This window comes from Mycteria americana, chromosome 5 (genome assembly GCF_035582795.1).
Source record: "Mycteria americana isolate JAX WOST 10 ecotype Jacksonville Zoo and Gardens chromosome 5, USCA_MyAme_1.0, whole genome shotgun sequence".
Classification (NCBI taxonomy): domain Eukaryota; kingdom Metazoa; phylum Chordata; class Aves; order Ciconiiformes; family Ciconiidae; genus Mycteria; species Mycteria americana.
Genome location: NC_134369.1, coordinates 60,650,563 through 60,669,213, shown reverse-complemented (window position 1 = coordinate 60,669,213; position 18,651 = coordinate 60,650,563). Strand labels below are relative to the sequence as shown.

At 38.8% G+C, this 18,651-nt stretch overlaps 1 protein-coding gene across 3 annotated transcripts in view; it reads right to left on the bottom strand.

The window, feature by feature from the left end:
* WDR25 (WD repeat domain 25) overlaps positions 1 to 14,391 on the bottom strand; it is a 77,433-nt gene extending 63,042 nt beyond the window's left edge. For 2 of the 3 annotated variants that reach the window (XM_075503582.1, XM_075503584.1), the window contains exons 1-2: positions 14,322 to 14,370; positions 10,962 to 11,731 (exon numbers count right to left, since the gene is read on the bottom strand). In XM_075503582.1, coding sequence (XP_075359697.1) covers positions 10,962 to 11,672 — 711 coding nt within the window. In that variant the 5' untranslated portion in view covers positions 11,673 to 11,731; positions 14,322 to 14,370. Of the gene's footprint in view, positions 1 to 10,961; positions 11,732 to 14,321 lie in introns of all 3 variants that reach the window. The other variant, XM_075503583.1, reaches the window with a different exon arrangement.
* Positions 14,392 to 18,651: the final 4,260 nt, after the last annotated feature.

Genomic DNA, 18,651 nt, shown 5'->3' with positions numbered 1-18,651 from the left:
CTCATGTCCTCTGTGTGGTCACACAGGTAAAACCACAGGGTAACCCATGGTGTGTATCCACTATATCCTCTCTCTTGAGCAGCAGAACGTTTACTCCTAATGGCTGAAGATACTGGTCCGTACAGGTGGGGAGCAGGACATATCCTCTTTAAATCGCTGGAACTCCCAGGATAGTTTCTTGGCTAGCATGTCCAGCAGTTTCTCCACAGCCAAGATGCAGGCCTGTAGGGAAGAAGAGAGACTTTCTTGATATTGCCGAGTTGGCCAGCCAATTCATCCACTGTTGGTTCCTCTCCATCTTTCCAGGTCATTACTGCCAATGAGTTTGCACACGACAATAGCGCACTACACCAACTTTGGCCACATAGGTCATGCACACTGGACTTCATCTGGATCTTCGGATAACTGCTCATTGTCCAGGTCATCATAAATCACCTCCAGCACAGCTAATTCCCTCAGGTACTGGATACCTCTCTCCATGGTGGTCCACTTGCCTGGGTGACACATAACACCTTCCTTGAAGGGATATCTTTCCTTCACACCTGACAGGAGTCGCCTCCAGAGGCTGAGGGCTTGTGCCCCTTTTCCAATTGCTTTGTCAATGCCCCCTTCCCTAGAAGGGGATCCCAGCTGCTTGGTTTCCTTACCCTCCAATTCCAAGCTACTGGCCCCTTCATCCCAGCATTGGAGCAGCCAGGTGACAATGTGCCCGCCTGGACAACGACTGAAATCTTTTTGCATATCTTGCAGCTCACTCAGGGATAGGGATCGGGTGGTTACTATCTCATTTATGGGTTCTGCCTCTTCCTCCTCCTGTTCTCACGATGGCCCTTGTTCACCTTCATCCCTTACTAAATGAGCTGATTTTCCTGTGTGTTTCTTCTTGTGTATAGGGGCGACTGATACCGGCACGGGTTGGTTCTCTGGTTCAGCTACGGTACCTGTTGCCGGGGTTGGAGTAGCCACAGTGCCTGTCGCCAGGGTTGGAGTAGCCACAGTGCCCATCATTTTGTCATCAGACCCAGAGACTTTCTCTTCCCTTTGAGGGTTCTGAATAGTGTTGAACAGGGCTCAGTAGGCATGGGCCAGGCCCCAGCACATTGCAGTGATCTGCATCCCTCTGGAGTTGCCAGGGTGACAGCATACTTTTTCCAAATACTTTACTAGTTTTTCAGGATTCTGCACGTGTTCAGGGGTGAAGTTCCAAAACACTGGAGGGGCTCACCATCCTACGCATTTGCCCCTACTATCCCACACACCCTGCCACTCATAACTATCCAGCCTTGGGGCAGATCTTTGGATGATATTCTTAAATTGCTTATTAACCTTAGACAAAACCAAAACAATATTCCCAAGAAATACCAATAGAAGGATCTTAACTACCCAAGGATGTTCAAGATACTTAAAAGTTACTGTAATGAAGGAGGAAACATCATAGAAGAAGGTAGCGAAGGTGCCATTCTGTATTTCCTCCATAAAAACCTCTCAGAGGAAGAGGTATAATTGCTAATTGTCTCCACGAGGCGGTACCCAAAGTACAGTAATGGCTTCAGTAAAAAACTCAGATAGCAGTTTAAGCTCAAGGCCAGTATTTTAATAACAAATGTCTCAGGCAAAACATCACTAATCACTGCAGAGCACAGCAAACTGCAAAAACCAACACCAAAGTGTTATCACATTATTTTCATGCTAAATCCAAAACACAGCACTATACCAGCTACTAGGCAGAAAATTATCCCAGCCAAAACCAGGACACCTATCCCCAACATTAACCAGGTGACTTTCTTATTTTAAGAAGTAGTTATTGCAGCCTTATTGCCCACACTGATGGGAAGTAATATCTAACTATGAGGGGCAGTGATTTTTTAGTGATTTAGAATTAGTGATTTAGAACTTAGAATTTAGAATTAGAATTAGTGATTTAGAACAGCTATCTGAGCTTTAATGAATCTTGCATTCATTTATCAGTGAGCCTGGGCAAGAAACATTTTCTTTACAACTCTTCATTCTTTCAACTAAAAAATAAATTGTTTATTATTCCCAAGGCTATTGAGAATGTTAATAACCGCAAAAAAACCAAAAGATGAAAAATCCTAGGCCATGGAAAACATAGATGCAAGCCTAAACCCACTGATGTCAGTGACATAACCCAGCCTTAAACATGAGCAGAGCTAGGTATTTAATTATGAAAATAAACTATTAATTATGTCAAGCAGCTATGTGTTTTGCTGGCAACAAGGACATTCATAACTAGTACTATTTCAATACTAGCAAGCAGAGTAAGATTGAACTACCTAATTAATTTTAATTTCTTTTGCATTGTTAACATAGTGCTAGCTTTAACATATCTGCCAAACTTTAACATGTTTATAATGACTATGTCATCCCTAACCACCTGCATACCTAACAGCCATCCTTTCCACAGAGAACCAGCTGTGCCCCTTCCTCAGTACAGAACAACATACAATTCCAGCCACCAGTCACAATGTTCAGAATGAGAAAAATTCTTATAATGAGGAAATGATAATCTGGAAAAAGACAAGACGACTAAAGAACAGGACGAATTCCAAAATCTGACATCAGAAAACAAGGTGTTATACAGTTGGCACATGCACAACATTCAAGCACATGCGGTCTTTACTATCTGTCATGCCAAGATCTTTAATCCATTAGCCAACTGAAACATTTGAGAAAGGTAGAAGTTTCCATAACTACATTTTTAGATGTGTCCCAGAAGAAAATCAGCAGTTTTATTTAAATAAATAAATAAATAGCCTCCACAAGCACACTGAAGGTAAAGCTCAGTCATAATATCCTAACCAGCCAGTCAGCCAGCACATACGTATGTACTGGAAGACAAATCAAACACAGTTCCAGACTAGCCACAAAATGTTTTTTCTTTGAAGAAGGAGGATTAGTGCAATTACTGCAAAAACATGATATGTATGATAAAGGACAGTAAGTCATTAGTTCCATAGTAGTGAAGCAACTTCCCTAAAGAACAAGGGTTTTTTAATGTTTCTTTCCCCTTAATTTAAAGGGAATCTATAACTAACAGTTGTCTTTATAGCATAAATATATAGCAAAATGTCATTAAAGTTCTTTCTATCAGGCTTCATCTAAAGATCAAGTGTCAACAATCTTTGGTACATTCACTGATATTTTGACCTTAAAGATGCAGCTATTTCACACATGCTAAAAATAAAATCTGCTTTAAAAAAAGCAAGGACATGAACATACTGAAAAGAATAAAAACTTCAGGAAAATTGTTTCTACTCCTGATGCTGGATAAATCCTACACAAGTAATCCCTCTATAGAACCTGAAAAAGTAGAGCAAAGCTTCTCAAAAATTTGTCTCCTTGACAACATCAACAGACCAAGAGAGGTAAGGAATTGAATTAATAAGATGCCTTGTAGCTTTCTTAGCAGACTTCAGAAAAAAAATATATATAGCAGTGTGAGATGCATATATAAAGCTAGACTTCTAGAAAAGAAGCAAAAGTTAGACTGGTGTTATTTATATTTTTAAACAGCAAAAATATTCAGAATTTCTCAACTGTTAAAAAAAATTGAGATACTCCCATAATGTATTACAGTCACTTAAGAACTTAAAACTACTCTAGCTCAGTTTTTTCCAAACACCAAAATCTTGGCTCTTTCACCAGCAATCTTACTGAAACGTGCAGAAGGGGGATAACACCACCATACATTTCTCCCATCTCAGGAGACATTCTGACGTTAGACCGCACAGCAGCTGCCCACGGAGATCCTACGCATAATTGGAGGGCTTAATTTATGACATTATCAGTTAAGCTTCATTAGAGACACTACTTCATTGACATCTCTAGCCCTGACTTTTTCTTCCCTAGTAGGCTGGCTATGCTGGGGAGAACAAGGCTGCTTATTTCTCTGCTACAGGCTACTTCAGAGACACTTAGTAAACAGCTGGAAGAGTTCTCAGTAGAAAGGAAGTGCAGATCTCGGCCATTCAGGACAGATGAGTTTCTAAGAAAAAAGTCAGATAAACACTTAATATTCTTGATATTTCTGTAAGTAATGACACAAGTAACCAAAACTCTTTTTAGGTAACATGAGGAAACAGAATCCTTTCCTCCACATCATTGTTAAGGATATCCAAAAGCCACTCTCCATCCTTTTGGAGAGGATCTACAAAGAGGATCTACAGCCAGCCTCAAGATACAGCTAGGCTCCATACTACTCTTGAAAGAACTTTATTTTCTGAATTTTTCTTTAAATAATTCCCAATTTTGGGAGGAAACACAAGTATATTAGTTGTGCCATGAAATACCCATCTTCTCCCGCTCTTCTCCCCCATAGCCACATCCTCTAACATGGCCATAAAGCAGTGAAAAATGCTTTGCAAGACCACTTGGGGTACTACTCTAGTATTCTTTAAAGAGATCCTAATTCAGGACACATTTCCAAGTGTAAAGAAAAACTAATGCCTTTACAGAACCGAAAACCTAACCCAGAAGCTGCGAGGTTCACTACATTTTTGCCCCCTTTTTTTAAACGTAGTTTTCACACAAGTGTTAAGATAAATTCTAATTCAAAGCAGCACTGAATTTAGTTCTTGTTAGTGAAGAAGGAAAGAAAACAATGGGCTATCAAACAGCGTAGAGATCAGGATGGTGCTATTTATACTCAAAGAAACATACTCCTTTGAAAAAATCCTTTGAGGCACAAGAGTGTGTCAACTACTAAGAACATAATAAAAAGTTATACAAGTCATCTCCAGCTGTGGATTCTGAGAAAGTGAACAAAGGCATTACAAGGATTTCTGTCTCCTTGACAACAGCATTGCTGGAAAGATGAAAATAATTTTAAAAAATAAATCTCTATGTAACAGTGATCTCTAAACGTATCTAGGTATTAGCATACCAAATGTGGAACAACCCTTACCCACACACACCCTTGGGATAAAGAGACCAAAATCCACCACCTTCATGAACTGTTCTTTGCTGACTTGTGTTAATGGCTTTTGCAGAACAATTGTGTGAGAGCTAGCTGTTACATCCTGACCTGTATTATCATCTAGGCATAAGCACAGTCAGAAGCTTTCGTTGATGGTCAAGCACATTCCTTCCTGCATGATGTTCCTTTTTTTACAAAATAAGCATTACGGAGTTATAGAGAATACTTATCATTGAAGTGTATGAAACAATTTTGTTAGAAAAAGATCAAGGTATAGAAAGAAGCCCTTTCAGCACTCAGGAAACTGGTATTACTATGCATACATCTATCAAATAATAAAGCGTACTTCCATCTTAATAATAAGCAAGCTTAAAGTCCTTGGAAAAAACATACATAGTTCTAAATAGACAAGGGAAGAAGGTCAGAACAAGGCATCATGAAGAAGAGTCAGCTTCAGTATTAGCCTCTTTAGTAGCCTCTTCAACAAGAAAATGACAATGCTTTTTTCACACCTCTAGGTAAGCAGCACACAATCTCCAGAATATGAGCGTTTCCTTGCCACTTCCAAGATAATGCGGAGAACTTCTTGTTATTTTTAAAATACAGTATTAAAAGTGTACCAACATCAGAGATTTTTTTAAAATGTTTCAGTTAAAGTGGAAGATATGTATTAAATAGGATGACCCCCCAAATTCTCATCTTATGCATCAGCTATAGTTAAAGGAGCATTGCCACACTTAGATTTTAAAAATGAATCTAAGAATTGCAATATTTGGTGTACTAGCAGCACGATACCTAATACTGCTTAGTGAACAGTTTGAATCTAGCCTAGCAGTGACAGGGCTATAGCCATCTGACAGCTATGCATGAGTTTATAGGAAATATGCTGGCAGCTTAAATTCATTCCTTCATAAACAGACATGCACGTGACAGAACAAGAAGAAACACTGCCTATTTCAAGTGAATTGTGTGCAGGATGGTTGAAAACAGAAACATTAGAGTTTGTTACTCTGAGGCAGGGTAACAGCAGTATCTAGGAAATCTGTATTGCTACCATCAGTGCTACACACTTTATATGGATGAATGGAGGCTATCATGTTCCATCGCTTCCATCACAACAGGATCAAGAATAATTCCTGGAATATACTACTATGCTATCTTTCTCCTAACAAGCACACAACCACAAAAGAATAAAAGGTTTTGAAAATATGAATAAAAATGGTATTTCTTGTAGTACCTGATACATTCCAGGAAGCAAAATCCGTACATTAAATTTGATCAGTATGAGTAATATACCACTCTAGATCTAATGATCACAAGAGAGTCTCATAAGACTGGAGAAGCATCTGGAAGAGATCTCTTGAGGTAGCAAGTTACAAAGACGAACTACTTTGCAGCTCAGAAATCCTCTGACTTGAACATAAGCAGAGACCAGAAGAGGACTTAAAGGCACCATAAACCTTTGACTTGTTCTTTTTCTCTAGGCATCTACTTATGGACCCTACTAGAGACTGATCACTGGGCTAGACAGAGCCTTGGTCTGAACCAGTATGGCTGCTCTTGTGTTCTTAATCATGAGTTCGACAGGCTGACATTATTAAACTAATTTTAAGAACTTTTACTTTCCTTCTATAGATTCAGCTGTGACTAAATGGAGATACAGTTCAACTAGGCAAGTGGGGAACAAAATGCATAAGAAAAACTTCCAACAATGTGTTACAATACAAGTTACCCCATCAAAGTACTATTGATATACATTTTGCATACCAAGGAATCACAGTGCTTTCTTTCCTTGATCCTGTCCATCAGTGGAAGGTGAAAGTGCTGAAAATGAAGAAATAATTTGCGACAAATAGAATACCTGCTGTGATGCTCTAAATAGAAAACCAGGAACACAGAATTAAAAGTTTACAGATGATTATATAAAGATGTTATCTTGAGTTAATTTTAAGACAAAATAAGAAATACAGAATAATGGTATGGGAGGCCTGAAGTTATGAACAGTTGTTAAAAAGCTAAGTCCAGCATAAGCAACTAGTGAAAATGTTTACACCTCTGTGGCTCTATGCAATTACAAGGTCTTCCAAATAAAAGACACTAACAAGGTGAATGCTGTATAGTGTTTTCTGCAATTGGTAAATATTTTTCTTTTTATCTACCCTGCTACCCAAGGTAAACAGCTGTAGTCAATGGTAACCTGTGATTTTGGATTCTATATTTGGGGTTCTAAACCAGAAATACCTAAACAAGGTCTGATGTTCAGAAAGTGCTGAATATCCACACTATGGAAACTAGGCACCTTTAATAATGGTTCTGAGTCTCAAAATTTATGCAAAAAATACTAGATGAGATATTAAAATCACAAACACTATTTTGGTGTTTAAGTCAGCAAAACCAAAAATGGCAGTAGTAGCCTAAATTTCATTTACAGCAGCTATTCAAACAGAAGGTAGCAAAGAAATGTTATCCAAAGAAAACAAATTTAATCAGTTCAGGCAATCATGTTTCACAATCCTTAAAACACAAACTAGAAACATAAGCCACTGCTAATACAGTTAGAATATAATAGTGAAGAGCAGCACTGCCACAGTAAGAGCTCCCAACAGTACTTTCCCTAACTTGAATCAGGTTTCCTGCCCCTTTCTCTGGCTACCTAGGCTGGAAGTACTATCAGCTTCCCCTTCCAAAGGGGAAGCTCAAAACCCTAAGACGATAGAGGGTAAAAGACCTGCCAAAGCCCGAATCTAAGCTTTTTTTTTTTTCCCCATTCCTTACAAATTTCAAATTTAGCATGAAATATTCTCCTATTAGTGCTCCAGATTTGAAGAGCTGTGGGTAATTAATCTGCAATACGTATCACTTCCCATATGAGGTTCTATCTTCCTTTCAGGTCTCCTAAGTTTTCTTATGACTTTCAAAACTTCCTAAGTTTTCTTATACATTTTGCAACACATGCATAAACTTTTAATTTTGGTCTTTCAACACGCAACATGGAGGCAAACATTAAGTCTTCCAGCCTTTAGAGCCACAGTTTAGTTGGCATCCCTTTCTAAGATACTGAGGAGCCCCATCTGCTGGTAGAAGTATTACTCTAGAGAATTACACTCCTGAGCTGATAACTGATTTTTTTCAACTGTACCACTTGGTAACTGTTTGGGGTTTTTTAAATGCAGCCATACACAAAAAATTAAGAGCAAATACTTTTAATGAAAAATATGAAATCCTCTGAAACAGTGCATTCCTTCCTAAATATGCAAGATATTTATAAAAACTGCTTCAGATGATCTTTCCTGACACTAGGCTGTTCTTCAGTCAACACAAACTGAGAACGTCAACTCATTTTCTGCAAACATTTTAATGACTTACAGTGATTCATAAAGAAGATGGTAAGGTGCATGTTGGTTAATTGGGGAGAACATAAAAGGAAGACTGTTCTTTTCCCCTGATTTAAACAGGATACATACATCACTTAAGAAGTAAGAAACCACATAATCAGTTCTATATATACACATTTCAGATATATCCCTGTGTGATATGGATGATTTAGTCATAGTAATTTAGATGGGAATAAAGAAATTAAGATCACTAAATTAAGATAACTAAACCAAGTATTTCTTCCTTCTCCATGTCAAAAAAAAAAAAAAGAAAATCCTTTCCCAGAAAGAGAAATTCTTAGTTTGTGATGAAAAATTTAAGAGGAAAATATTTCAGCACACAAGAACAGATAAAAGACGCAAAACTGTTTGGCTAAATACTACAAGAATTGCATACGACTATAGATCTCTTGATTTAAGCACAACTTAAACTACCACAGTCAGTCAGATCTGCTTAGACAGAACTCTCAATTCTGAGAAATCTCCACTAATATTGGACTCTTCAAAAGATAAACATCTTAATGCATAGGCTGAATGTAAGGACTGAATCCAAGGTATTTACACATAAAGATATTCAGACACAGTTATTCACATGACTAACTGAAAGTACAGATTTTTGAGGATCTAGATTGCTTGCTCTCTCTGACCATAGAGGGATTTTAGGCTTCTAACTGTGCTTCGAGTTTTATCCGAATCAGATGTTCAAAGTAAATAGTGCAAACATCCTGAGTGCCTGCATATTCCCATTAAAGGGAAAGAGAACATGCTTCCACTGCCTGGATTTAAACTAGCAATTCCAAGCAGGTGTTTTTGGAAGACAACAACAAAAAAGGTAGACAGTGGGAAGGTAAAGGATCGGGGAAAAAAAAATAGTACATCTACACCTGCATCTTCCATCAGTTGTTCTATGTTTACAGTAGAAAATTGAGAACTTCTGGTAATGGTAGACAGCCAAAAAAATCCCCAGAAGATAAACTACTGCTGTCATAGTCATTAGAGATTTATAGGCGCGTGACCCTCCGAAGTTAGTGAAATTAGTTTCATAACATCAAGTCAATACCTAATCTAACCGTGCCCTCTACTGGCCTGAAAGGTACTTGTGTGAAGGTGCACACTTTAAAGACGTTACTGCTCATACCATTACAGTCTTCAATTTCATTAAGAAATAACAGTAAGAAGCATTCATAGGTATTTCTCTACAGGCTACCTTCCAAAATACAGAAGTGCGTTTTAATATACTTCGTAACAGTTACATTATTATTTTATTAATGTTTTAGACTCGCATGCTCTGAAGTGTTGCCAACATTAACATACTCTATTTACATTGAATTTCCATGGTTTCGGGCACCTAAAGCAATTAGATTTCTTCCAAAACCAGCTTTACTGTTAAAGACTGCTTCCAATGCGGAGTGGTAACACTACTTTAGAAAAATAAAGTAATCTTTCTTTCTGCTTAGAAGACAAAACAGACAGGCCATTATTTCCATTGTTTAATAATTTTACATTGCAATAACAACTTTGATTTTAGATTGTTTTACCAAATATAACACATCCGTAATTTCACTCATCAGTAAAATGAGGCTCTGGGATAGTAAACAAACATTAAGCATATGGTGTGAAGTTTAAGACAAAAAGTCAAATTCAGACATACTGAAGTCAGAGGTGCATATAGTTTTGTACAATCCAATTTTGGTTTTAGAAGTATGCTGATACAAAGGGTGTTCTTCTTGCCTCTTTACTTAGTAAGATTTACTTAAAGCCCTAAATTTTAAGAACTAAGTTTTAAAATAATTGTACCTGCTATGTTAAATACATGTTAGATAAAATAAAGCATGCCTTCCACCAAAAAGGACACTTTCTGTGCACTCTTATCAAAACTATGTTCCTGTGTAAACCTGCTTCGGAAGACTATTACTTGAACCCAGAGGTGGCATTAGCCCTACCTCTGGGAAAGCATACACATAATATATTTTTATTACCCATTGTTAAAATAAGACTCATTGGACTGACTAAATTAACAAACAAAGAACTGAAGCCAAATTCACTAAAGCTAGAAGGAAAATACACTTCAAGTGTTGAGCAATTAGCCCTTGAAACAAACTTAAAGTGGGAAGACTCCTTAGATCATGACAGGACACCTTTCTGGGATGCAAGACCTGCCACTAGTTCAGATGAAAAATCCATCTGACCTGGCATACCTCCTCCAGCAGTAGTCACTTAGGCCTGTCAGAAAGGTAAAGTTCCTCAAAATATTATTCCAGTGTTGGCAGCCAGTTGTTTAATGACTTAAAAGGCAGAATCTGTATCCAGACCATAGTGCTTATGGCCATTGTGACATTAAAGAAGGAAATAATGAAAACCTAACATTAATACAGATTACAAGAAATTACCTAGTAGAAATCTAAAATACTGACATGCCTAATACAAAAAACCCCACATTCCAAAATAATGGCACCAACTGTAGTTATAGTCAAGGATTAGGCTGCAAGTTCATAACAGGATCTTATACTTCAAAGCATCTCCTCGAATTCTGAATACATTGGAACTGTTAAAACACACACAAGCAAGGATGTTATTCCCAGGAGATCATTATTTAATACAGTATTTTTAAGTTTGACAATTGGTCCGCAAAGCATCTTGTTTTACATTACCTTGACTGTTTTGTCCATAGAAGCTGAGAGAAGCATGTGACTTTGTTCTCGTACAGGACACCACTGGATTTCATTAACAGGGCCACTGTGTTTAGACATGTAAAATATTAAGCTTTTGGGGACTTCAGTTAATTTATATTTGGATCCCAAATATGGCTTAATTAATTCAGAGATCTTTCTCGAAGCTTGCTCTCCTGATATGCCTAGCTTAACATCACAATCTGAGCTATCTCTCTGATCAGATTCTTTTTTTTCAGGCATACTGGAATTTTCTTGACGTAATCTTTTAGGGATATATGGTCTAATTCCTTTTATGGCAGTAGCACTGTCTTTATGTATTCTCTTCTGGGAAATGCCATTTCCAGAGTTTGTTGAAGAGCTTGATGTCTGTTCATAGTTTTTGTAGGACATGCATAATGCAGTATGGCCAGAGTATGCTCTCCTACAGTATGTCAAATCAGTGTTGTTATTCTGTGTATAATGCTCAGGGGGATCTTCACAAACAGCACTTGTGCCAGAACCGTCAGCGTTCTCAGTAGGCTGCATTTCATATGTAGATTTTGTACCCAAAGTACCAGGTGCAAAGTACTGAACACGATCCACAGAAGAACTTGGAAGGCTTGTTTGTCTGCCTGAAGTAGTGGGGACTTCAGCCTTTTCAGTTTCTGCCTCAGAGTCTGAATCATCATAAGCAACCAGTGACAGACTCATTATGGCTAGACACAGCAGACTCCAGAAATCTCAGGGCTGGAATCCTCCAAAATTATGATCTACAATAAAGAATTGATTATTCAGAGCACAATTTATTACAGAGTCTACAATCTGAGTAACTTAAGGATATAAATATGCTTTTCTTAAAAAAAAAAATAATTCCATAACTTTTATTCCTATTTATTAATGGAATTTACTCCCCTATTATAACACATCTGTACATTCAATTATGCAATACCATTTGCCTCCAAGCACTTTGCATACATTTTTAATGCATTGCAGAGATGCATTTGTATACCACAAAACAATGAAAATGAGCATGAAAAGTAAAACAAACTTGCGACATAAGTACTGCAAATCACTTTAACCTCACTTGCAGTAGCACTTACACACACACACACACAAAAGAGGGTAATTAATCATGCAGTATTTTGATATGCACATTTATAAGAATACAAATACTACAAACTATTTTGGAGTCAGTCTAACAATATCTATTTCTTAACAGTACAGATGACTTGAAAGAAGTATGAAGGGGTTCAACTGGCAACTAAAAAAGTAAATACATTTTTGACCCACTCAGCAGTCTTGCAGTATGAAGAAATTTTCCAACTATATCCACAGAGCAAGTTCCACACAGCCTTTAGTTTTACAGTACAGGCTTATGCCAGAAGTTACACTGAATTCACTGTTTGCATTTACTTACAGAAAAATAAGAGCACGGATGCCTTGTTTACCTTGGAATAATCTTTTTCAAAGTGTCTGTGAGAAAGAAATCTCACACTGAGACAGTGTGTGTAATATGCGGAATAACTCACCACCATAACAATCCCACCAAGCTTCTTCCAAAAATTTGGACAGAGCATGTGGAGTACAGGGTTAACTACATTCAAACAATTGATGTGTCTGCAAAAATAATCTTTCAGCCTCTACTGTTTATAGTCAAAACGTACTGCTATCCTTCAATTGCTAAGATTCATTAAATGGGACATTTTATTTCCGCTTTGCTTCCTTGCCCAGCTGTTAGCACTCATCATGCTGAAGAGATTTAACCCACAACACTTTCAGATCAGCTGCTGAAATTCTTGGTTTAGGTCACTGAAGAAGCTGCCCTCAAAAGCATCTTGATTAAAATCAGAATGCTGTATGAAAGACAGTATCTACATAAGCATTTGCAGAACTGATGCCACAAATATAGGTCCTACAAATACTGCTGCAAGAGCACTACACTGGAACTTGTAAAGATTACTCATTTAACTTCAGAATTAGATCCATTTGAATTAAAACAAGCATGTTTCATTTAACCTACAGAAGTGTTACATTACAGGCTATGGTCTGTATTCTGTAATGAAATTCCCAAGCACAGATCCAGAAGACAGGTTCCTATTAAGACACACATTCATCATCACAGATCCCTTCCAAGATAAGTAATCAAGACGTTTAACTGGAACAAGGTGACTAATATTTTAGCACATAAAAGCATCAAGATCTCCCTCTAGAGGACATTTTGTCTTTATCTGAAGTTTATGACAGCTATAAGTGACAGTAATTAAGAGCAAGGAAAAATTCTTTTTTTAATAATACAGCTTCATTTATTAAAACCACATTTCACTTAAACAGCATAAATGAAAAAACTTAAGTAGTGTTTCAGGAAAACTTAACTAACAATTCAATTCAAAAACAGTAAATTGAAGTTTTTACGAGTAAACCAAAACCTCTTATCAAATAAACGGTAACTTTAAAGGACTGTACTTCAATAATTGCAACAAGTGGTTACTATTTGTATTGCAGTGTTGAAAACAGGCCCCAGCCAAAATGCATCATGTTCGAAGAACAAATACAGCAAGAAGTTAACCTCTGGCTGAAAGCTATAGATAAAGTTACACAAGTAGATTGGGTTAAACTTTCAAAGTTACTTTACTTTCTTTTAACACAAAAAAAATTAAGCTCAGATTCAGAGATAAGTGCGAGACAGTGCCTTGCACACACCAGGTTAAAAAAGTTTCCTATGGGATACTGGAAAGAAACTTTCTCATTACATTTGATCAGCATAAATCTATTCCACCACACGCATCCCCCATAAGCCTTGGTATTTTTGTAAAAACAAAGCACCTCTGTCATCTTAAGACTTCCCATTCAACCTCTGTTTTCAGAGAAACACCACCCCAAAGGTTCTTATGCTGCCCTAACTAAAGAAAAATGCAGGGAAAAAAAACACATGTACTTCACTGGAAACATACTGTAACTAGATGGTGAATTTATTACCGATATGATTTACAACGTTCTAAGTTAACAGGGAAACTTACAGAACTTTTGTTTTTCTTTCGTTTTCACACGACTGACTTATCTGTACCCATTAAACCAAAGAGCATTAAATTTGACAGGCACAACACCACACGCCCTCTGAGTGACTGCAAGTGTCAACAAAGGTGTGACACAAAAGCTGAGAGCGGTCCCCGGAGGACCCTGGCACCGAGGCCGCTTCCTCCTCCCCTCCCCCGGCACCGTTGCCGCTCCCCATACATGCGCACTCTTCCCCACCCCCGGGCACCCAGGCCACTCGTGGAGCCCCCTCCGCTCCGCCCCGGCGCCGCCGCCGTTACCGCTGTCCCGCCGCAGAGCCCGCGCCTGCCCCCGCCCCGCGGGTACCTGCGCCGCACAGCCGCCGCCGGCAGCGCAGCCCGGAACTCACCGGCCGGCCCCTGGCGGCTCCGCCTTTAAAAGCGCGCCGGGTAGAAACAAGGAGCACCCCTGTAAGGGTTCCGTGTGACACCGTCCTCCCGCAGGGACCGCGTGTTGGGAAGGGCAGGGGTCAGGTCGCAGCTGGCTGGGAGAGCTAGAGCCCTTCTCCCGCCGCTGTCGGTAGCGTGGAGGGAGCCTCTTTGGGCTGATGACTGTAGGTGGAGGGAGGGTAGGGGGAAGTAATGGTTCCGGTGGTATGCGTTTCCGAGCCGGGAGTTGTGAGTGCCGTGCCGGTTGGGGGGGTGATGCAATGGCAGTGACAGAGGAGCGGTGAGGAGAGCTGGGCTGAGCCGGGTCGAGCCGGGTCGGGTTGGGCAGGGCCAGGCCGGGCTGGGCCGGGCCGGGCCTCGGCAAGTGGGTGAGGCCTGGGCCGGGGCCTCGGTGAGAGACCCCGGTGGGCGGGAGAGGGGCTCTTTGGGCGGTTATTGCCGCCCCCGTGGCTGGTGCGGGGCGCTGGGAGCTGGGGTCTCTGCGGGGCACTTTTCCTTCCTTCCTCCCTCCCTTTCTCCCTCCCTCTGCGAGACGTCGATGCTCTTGAGGGCTTTTTCCTCCACTGCGTGCGGGGCCGCAGCCCCTGTGGCTACATCTCCAACGCGTGGAGAGAAAGCTCTTTTCCCCGGGGAACAGCGGAGGGGAGATGTCCTGGCCGCTGGGAAGTGCGGCCCAGCCCAGGGAGGGGGGAGCTGGCGTTGCCCTGCCCGGGCATATGTGTGGTAGGGAAGTGTTGCAGGGCTCAAGGGTTAGAAACATTAGCTTGCTGCTTAATTTTATGCATAACCGGTCCTGCACAAGAGCTTAGCTCTTAACAGCTGTAGTTGTAGTTGCTCGTAGCAGCTAAAGATTCTAGGTTTACTACAGCTCTTAACAGCTGTAGTAAAGATTCATATCAGACTTTTTTCAGGGGAGAGTGGTAGAGTGGTCATATTATCATCTCAAGGAATTGTCTTGCACACTTTCATTGTATTTTCATACATAAATTGATGATTACCATGACTGGGAAGGTAGGTCTACTATAAATGGCAGCCTATTTTGGAGTACTTCTCAAAAGGATGTTTCTCAAGGCATGTTTCACACAACATCTGTGTGCATACTACTTGCTTCAATTTCACTTTTCATTTTTTGTTTTATTTCCAGGAGTCAAAACAGTTTTCAGGAACATAAGTGCTGTTAGACTTAAATTCACATTCTTCCATTAATTCATGAAAATTTGGGGGGGGACTTTTGTATTGCTGTTGTCTTTGGAAGTCCTGATGTACCTTCACGCAACGTTTGTCATGAAAGAGCTCTTCTTAACGTAATGTGAAGCCCTGTTCTTTGATTCTCAGGTCTCTATCTTACCAGATCAGATAGCAAACAGTGAAAATGATCATAGATCTGTGATTGTCATCCAATTGGAAAGAGAGAGAATACAGTTGTTTTCTGATACCTATGCCAAGCATTATTTTTGAGCTTTGTCTCATGACGATCTAATATTCTGAAACAGTCACAAGAGCAGTACCCATTACAAGTTACCATGCATTGGTAGACAGATGCAGACAGTTACCATGCATAGAGAGAAAAGGCACACAATGCTAGGCTTTCAACTTCACACTGTGAAACTGAGGCTTTTAAATTCATCTTAGGCTCTGGTCCTAAATGTCCCAGTAGTACATTCTCAAGTCCCCATGTATCATTTTTTTCCTTGAAATCTGTTTGCATACGGTATCTAATGTGTCTGGGACTTAGTTTTCATGATATCAGTAAGAAAGCAAGAAAAAAATGTCCTGATAAAATGCAGAATATCCAGTGATTTCTTTTAAATGGTTCACAATTGCGTTTATGAATTTCAAAAGATAAAGACCTATGTTCCATATTACTGAATTCCTGGCTTGAATTCCACCAGCAAATAAGGAAAGTACTGAGGTAAATGGAGATAAGTTTTAGGTAGCAGTCAATATCTTTTGCATTCCATAATTGTAATATCCTCATCTCTTGTTGCAGTGACTAGATTACTTTTGCTACTTCTTAATGAAAATGCACCTTCATTTGGGATTCTTAAATCCGTAATATTCCAAACTTTTTAAAGAATCCTTCTGTTATACTGCTCTCCAATATGTGTGCTCAGTCTCAGCCATGACATTTCAGCTTTTCTAAATGGAGGCGATCTATCAGGAAGAATGTACGTTCAGGAATTGAGTTAAAACAGCAAGTCACAATTTGTTCTACACCAAAGAATAATGCTTGTTTATCTTTTCCTATTTTTGAAATCTGAAGCCAGTAAATATAACTGGCATATTCCTACAGAAAGGATGTGTGTTAATCTTCATAAACATTTTCTAATATGAATTTACTCTATATACTTTCTTTTCCAGTTAAATATCTTGTACCCATGAAAAAGAGGAAGACACTAGTATCCAAATAAAAGAATGCAAGTAAATTGTAGGAATACCTCACAGGATTGTTTGATATGCTTCAAATTACCTCTTTAAAATAACACTGTCAAACTGCAAATAATAAAGCTTGAGGGGATCGAGATTAGGTGAAAAGTATTACTGATAATATGTTAGTCTTATTTTAGTCAATTATCTAATCTAAGTATGATGTGAGTGTTAACAGACTAAACAAATTAAATTAGCAAGTGGATGTATACACTTCTTGGCTTTCTCCAGGTATTCAACTGAAGCTGAAATCCGGGAATATTACAGCTGCCTGACAAAGCCTTAATGATAGATATGTTTTGGTAACCAGCAAGTTACCAGAGCAACCTTCTGAAGTTTTCTAGGCAGGTGAAGGCTTTTTACAGTGGCAGTTTAAATATATACTATGTAAATATAACCAAGGTTGTGATTAGGCTGATTATTTTGTAGAAGGAAGGCTTTGAAATACTGCTGAACAGCTAATGCAACTATTACATGCTTTTGTTTCTTCTTTTTTAATTCTGGGGAAAGGGAGCCAAATGAATGTGGGTTTTTATTAGTAGCTTTTATGATTCACTTCAGTTACATATGTATCTTGTAAACTCAATGTATTCACACTTCACGGGCAGCACTGGATCAGTAATATGCTAGGGAGTCTCTCCAGAGAGACATAATCCTTTGCAAGTCAGTAGGACTTTACATGAGCACAGAGTTCTTCCTTTATGGATGTGGGCGTGGCATGACAGAGAATGCTTTAGGGTGAACGCTGTGTTTCCAACACACCTCCGTTTGCAACTCAGTGTGAAGTTAATTTGCTCTTTCAACTTGCATTTCATTTGTCACTATCACATCTGAATTCGGTGCATGTAAAATAAGCATCAGTTTATGAATTAAGATGACATCACTTTCCTCAAGAAAAAAAGTGATACAATGGCTTGGGTGATTGCATAAATCAGCCACGCCAGATTGTGAGGCAGCGCTTCACAACCCCGGCCAAGTTGCAATGATAGTTTTCATGGAAATTTACTTTTCCCTCAGTTTACTTTGTCATTAGGATCTGCACTGTTACTTCATTTTAACAGTCTCAGGTTTTATGAAATTTCTTTACAATTCTCTATATGCTTCTCTATGTAACTTGTTATTGTGGTATATTCATCCCAAATGGATTCGAGATAGTTGCAGTTTTACTTACAATGTTGTTTTTCTGACAGATGGTGTCCTCCTTACCCATTTTTAACACTTATTTTCTTCTACGTAAATATGGCAAGCTCACCATAACCAGAACAGTAATGGCTGTAAAACTCTCTTCCTGTATCAAGTTAATGCTTGTTTATCCTCGGTTCTGAATATTTAAACAACATGATGCTTGAATTTTTACAAAAAAAATTATTCGCAGCATATGTACTTCTAAAGACCTCATCGTTTTGTACAGAGAGCTGCTGAGCATTAATAATTTTTAAAAATAAAGATTTCTTAAAATAAGGAATTCTGCCTTTGCAGTTGAAATGAGTTTTCACTCATGGCAGGTTGATAACAGATTCACCAGGTTTCTTAGACATAAATAAAACACTATTTTTAGATCAGAGATTATCTGAAGACAGTTTATCAGGTAATTTTAGAAAAAGTGGAGGAAGAAATTGCTGGGATACCATGACTTGCTGTGTCACCTTTATGGGAGGCATATGTAGAAAAGTATGAGTTAATTCAATGCAATCCGTGTTACAGGAGTTTCCTGTCTTGGAAATTACTAAGAGGTGTTCAATGTATTCATTAAAATTAAGTATAGCAGTGCTTGCTTGTAACATTTTAGATTATAACTGATGGGACAAAGATCAAGAAAT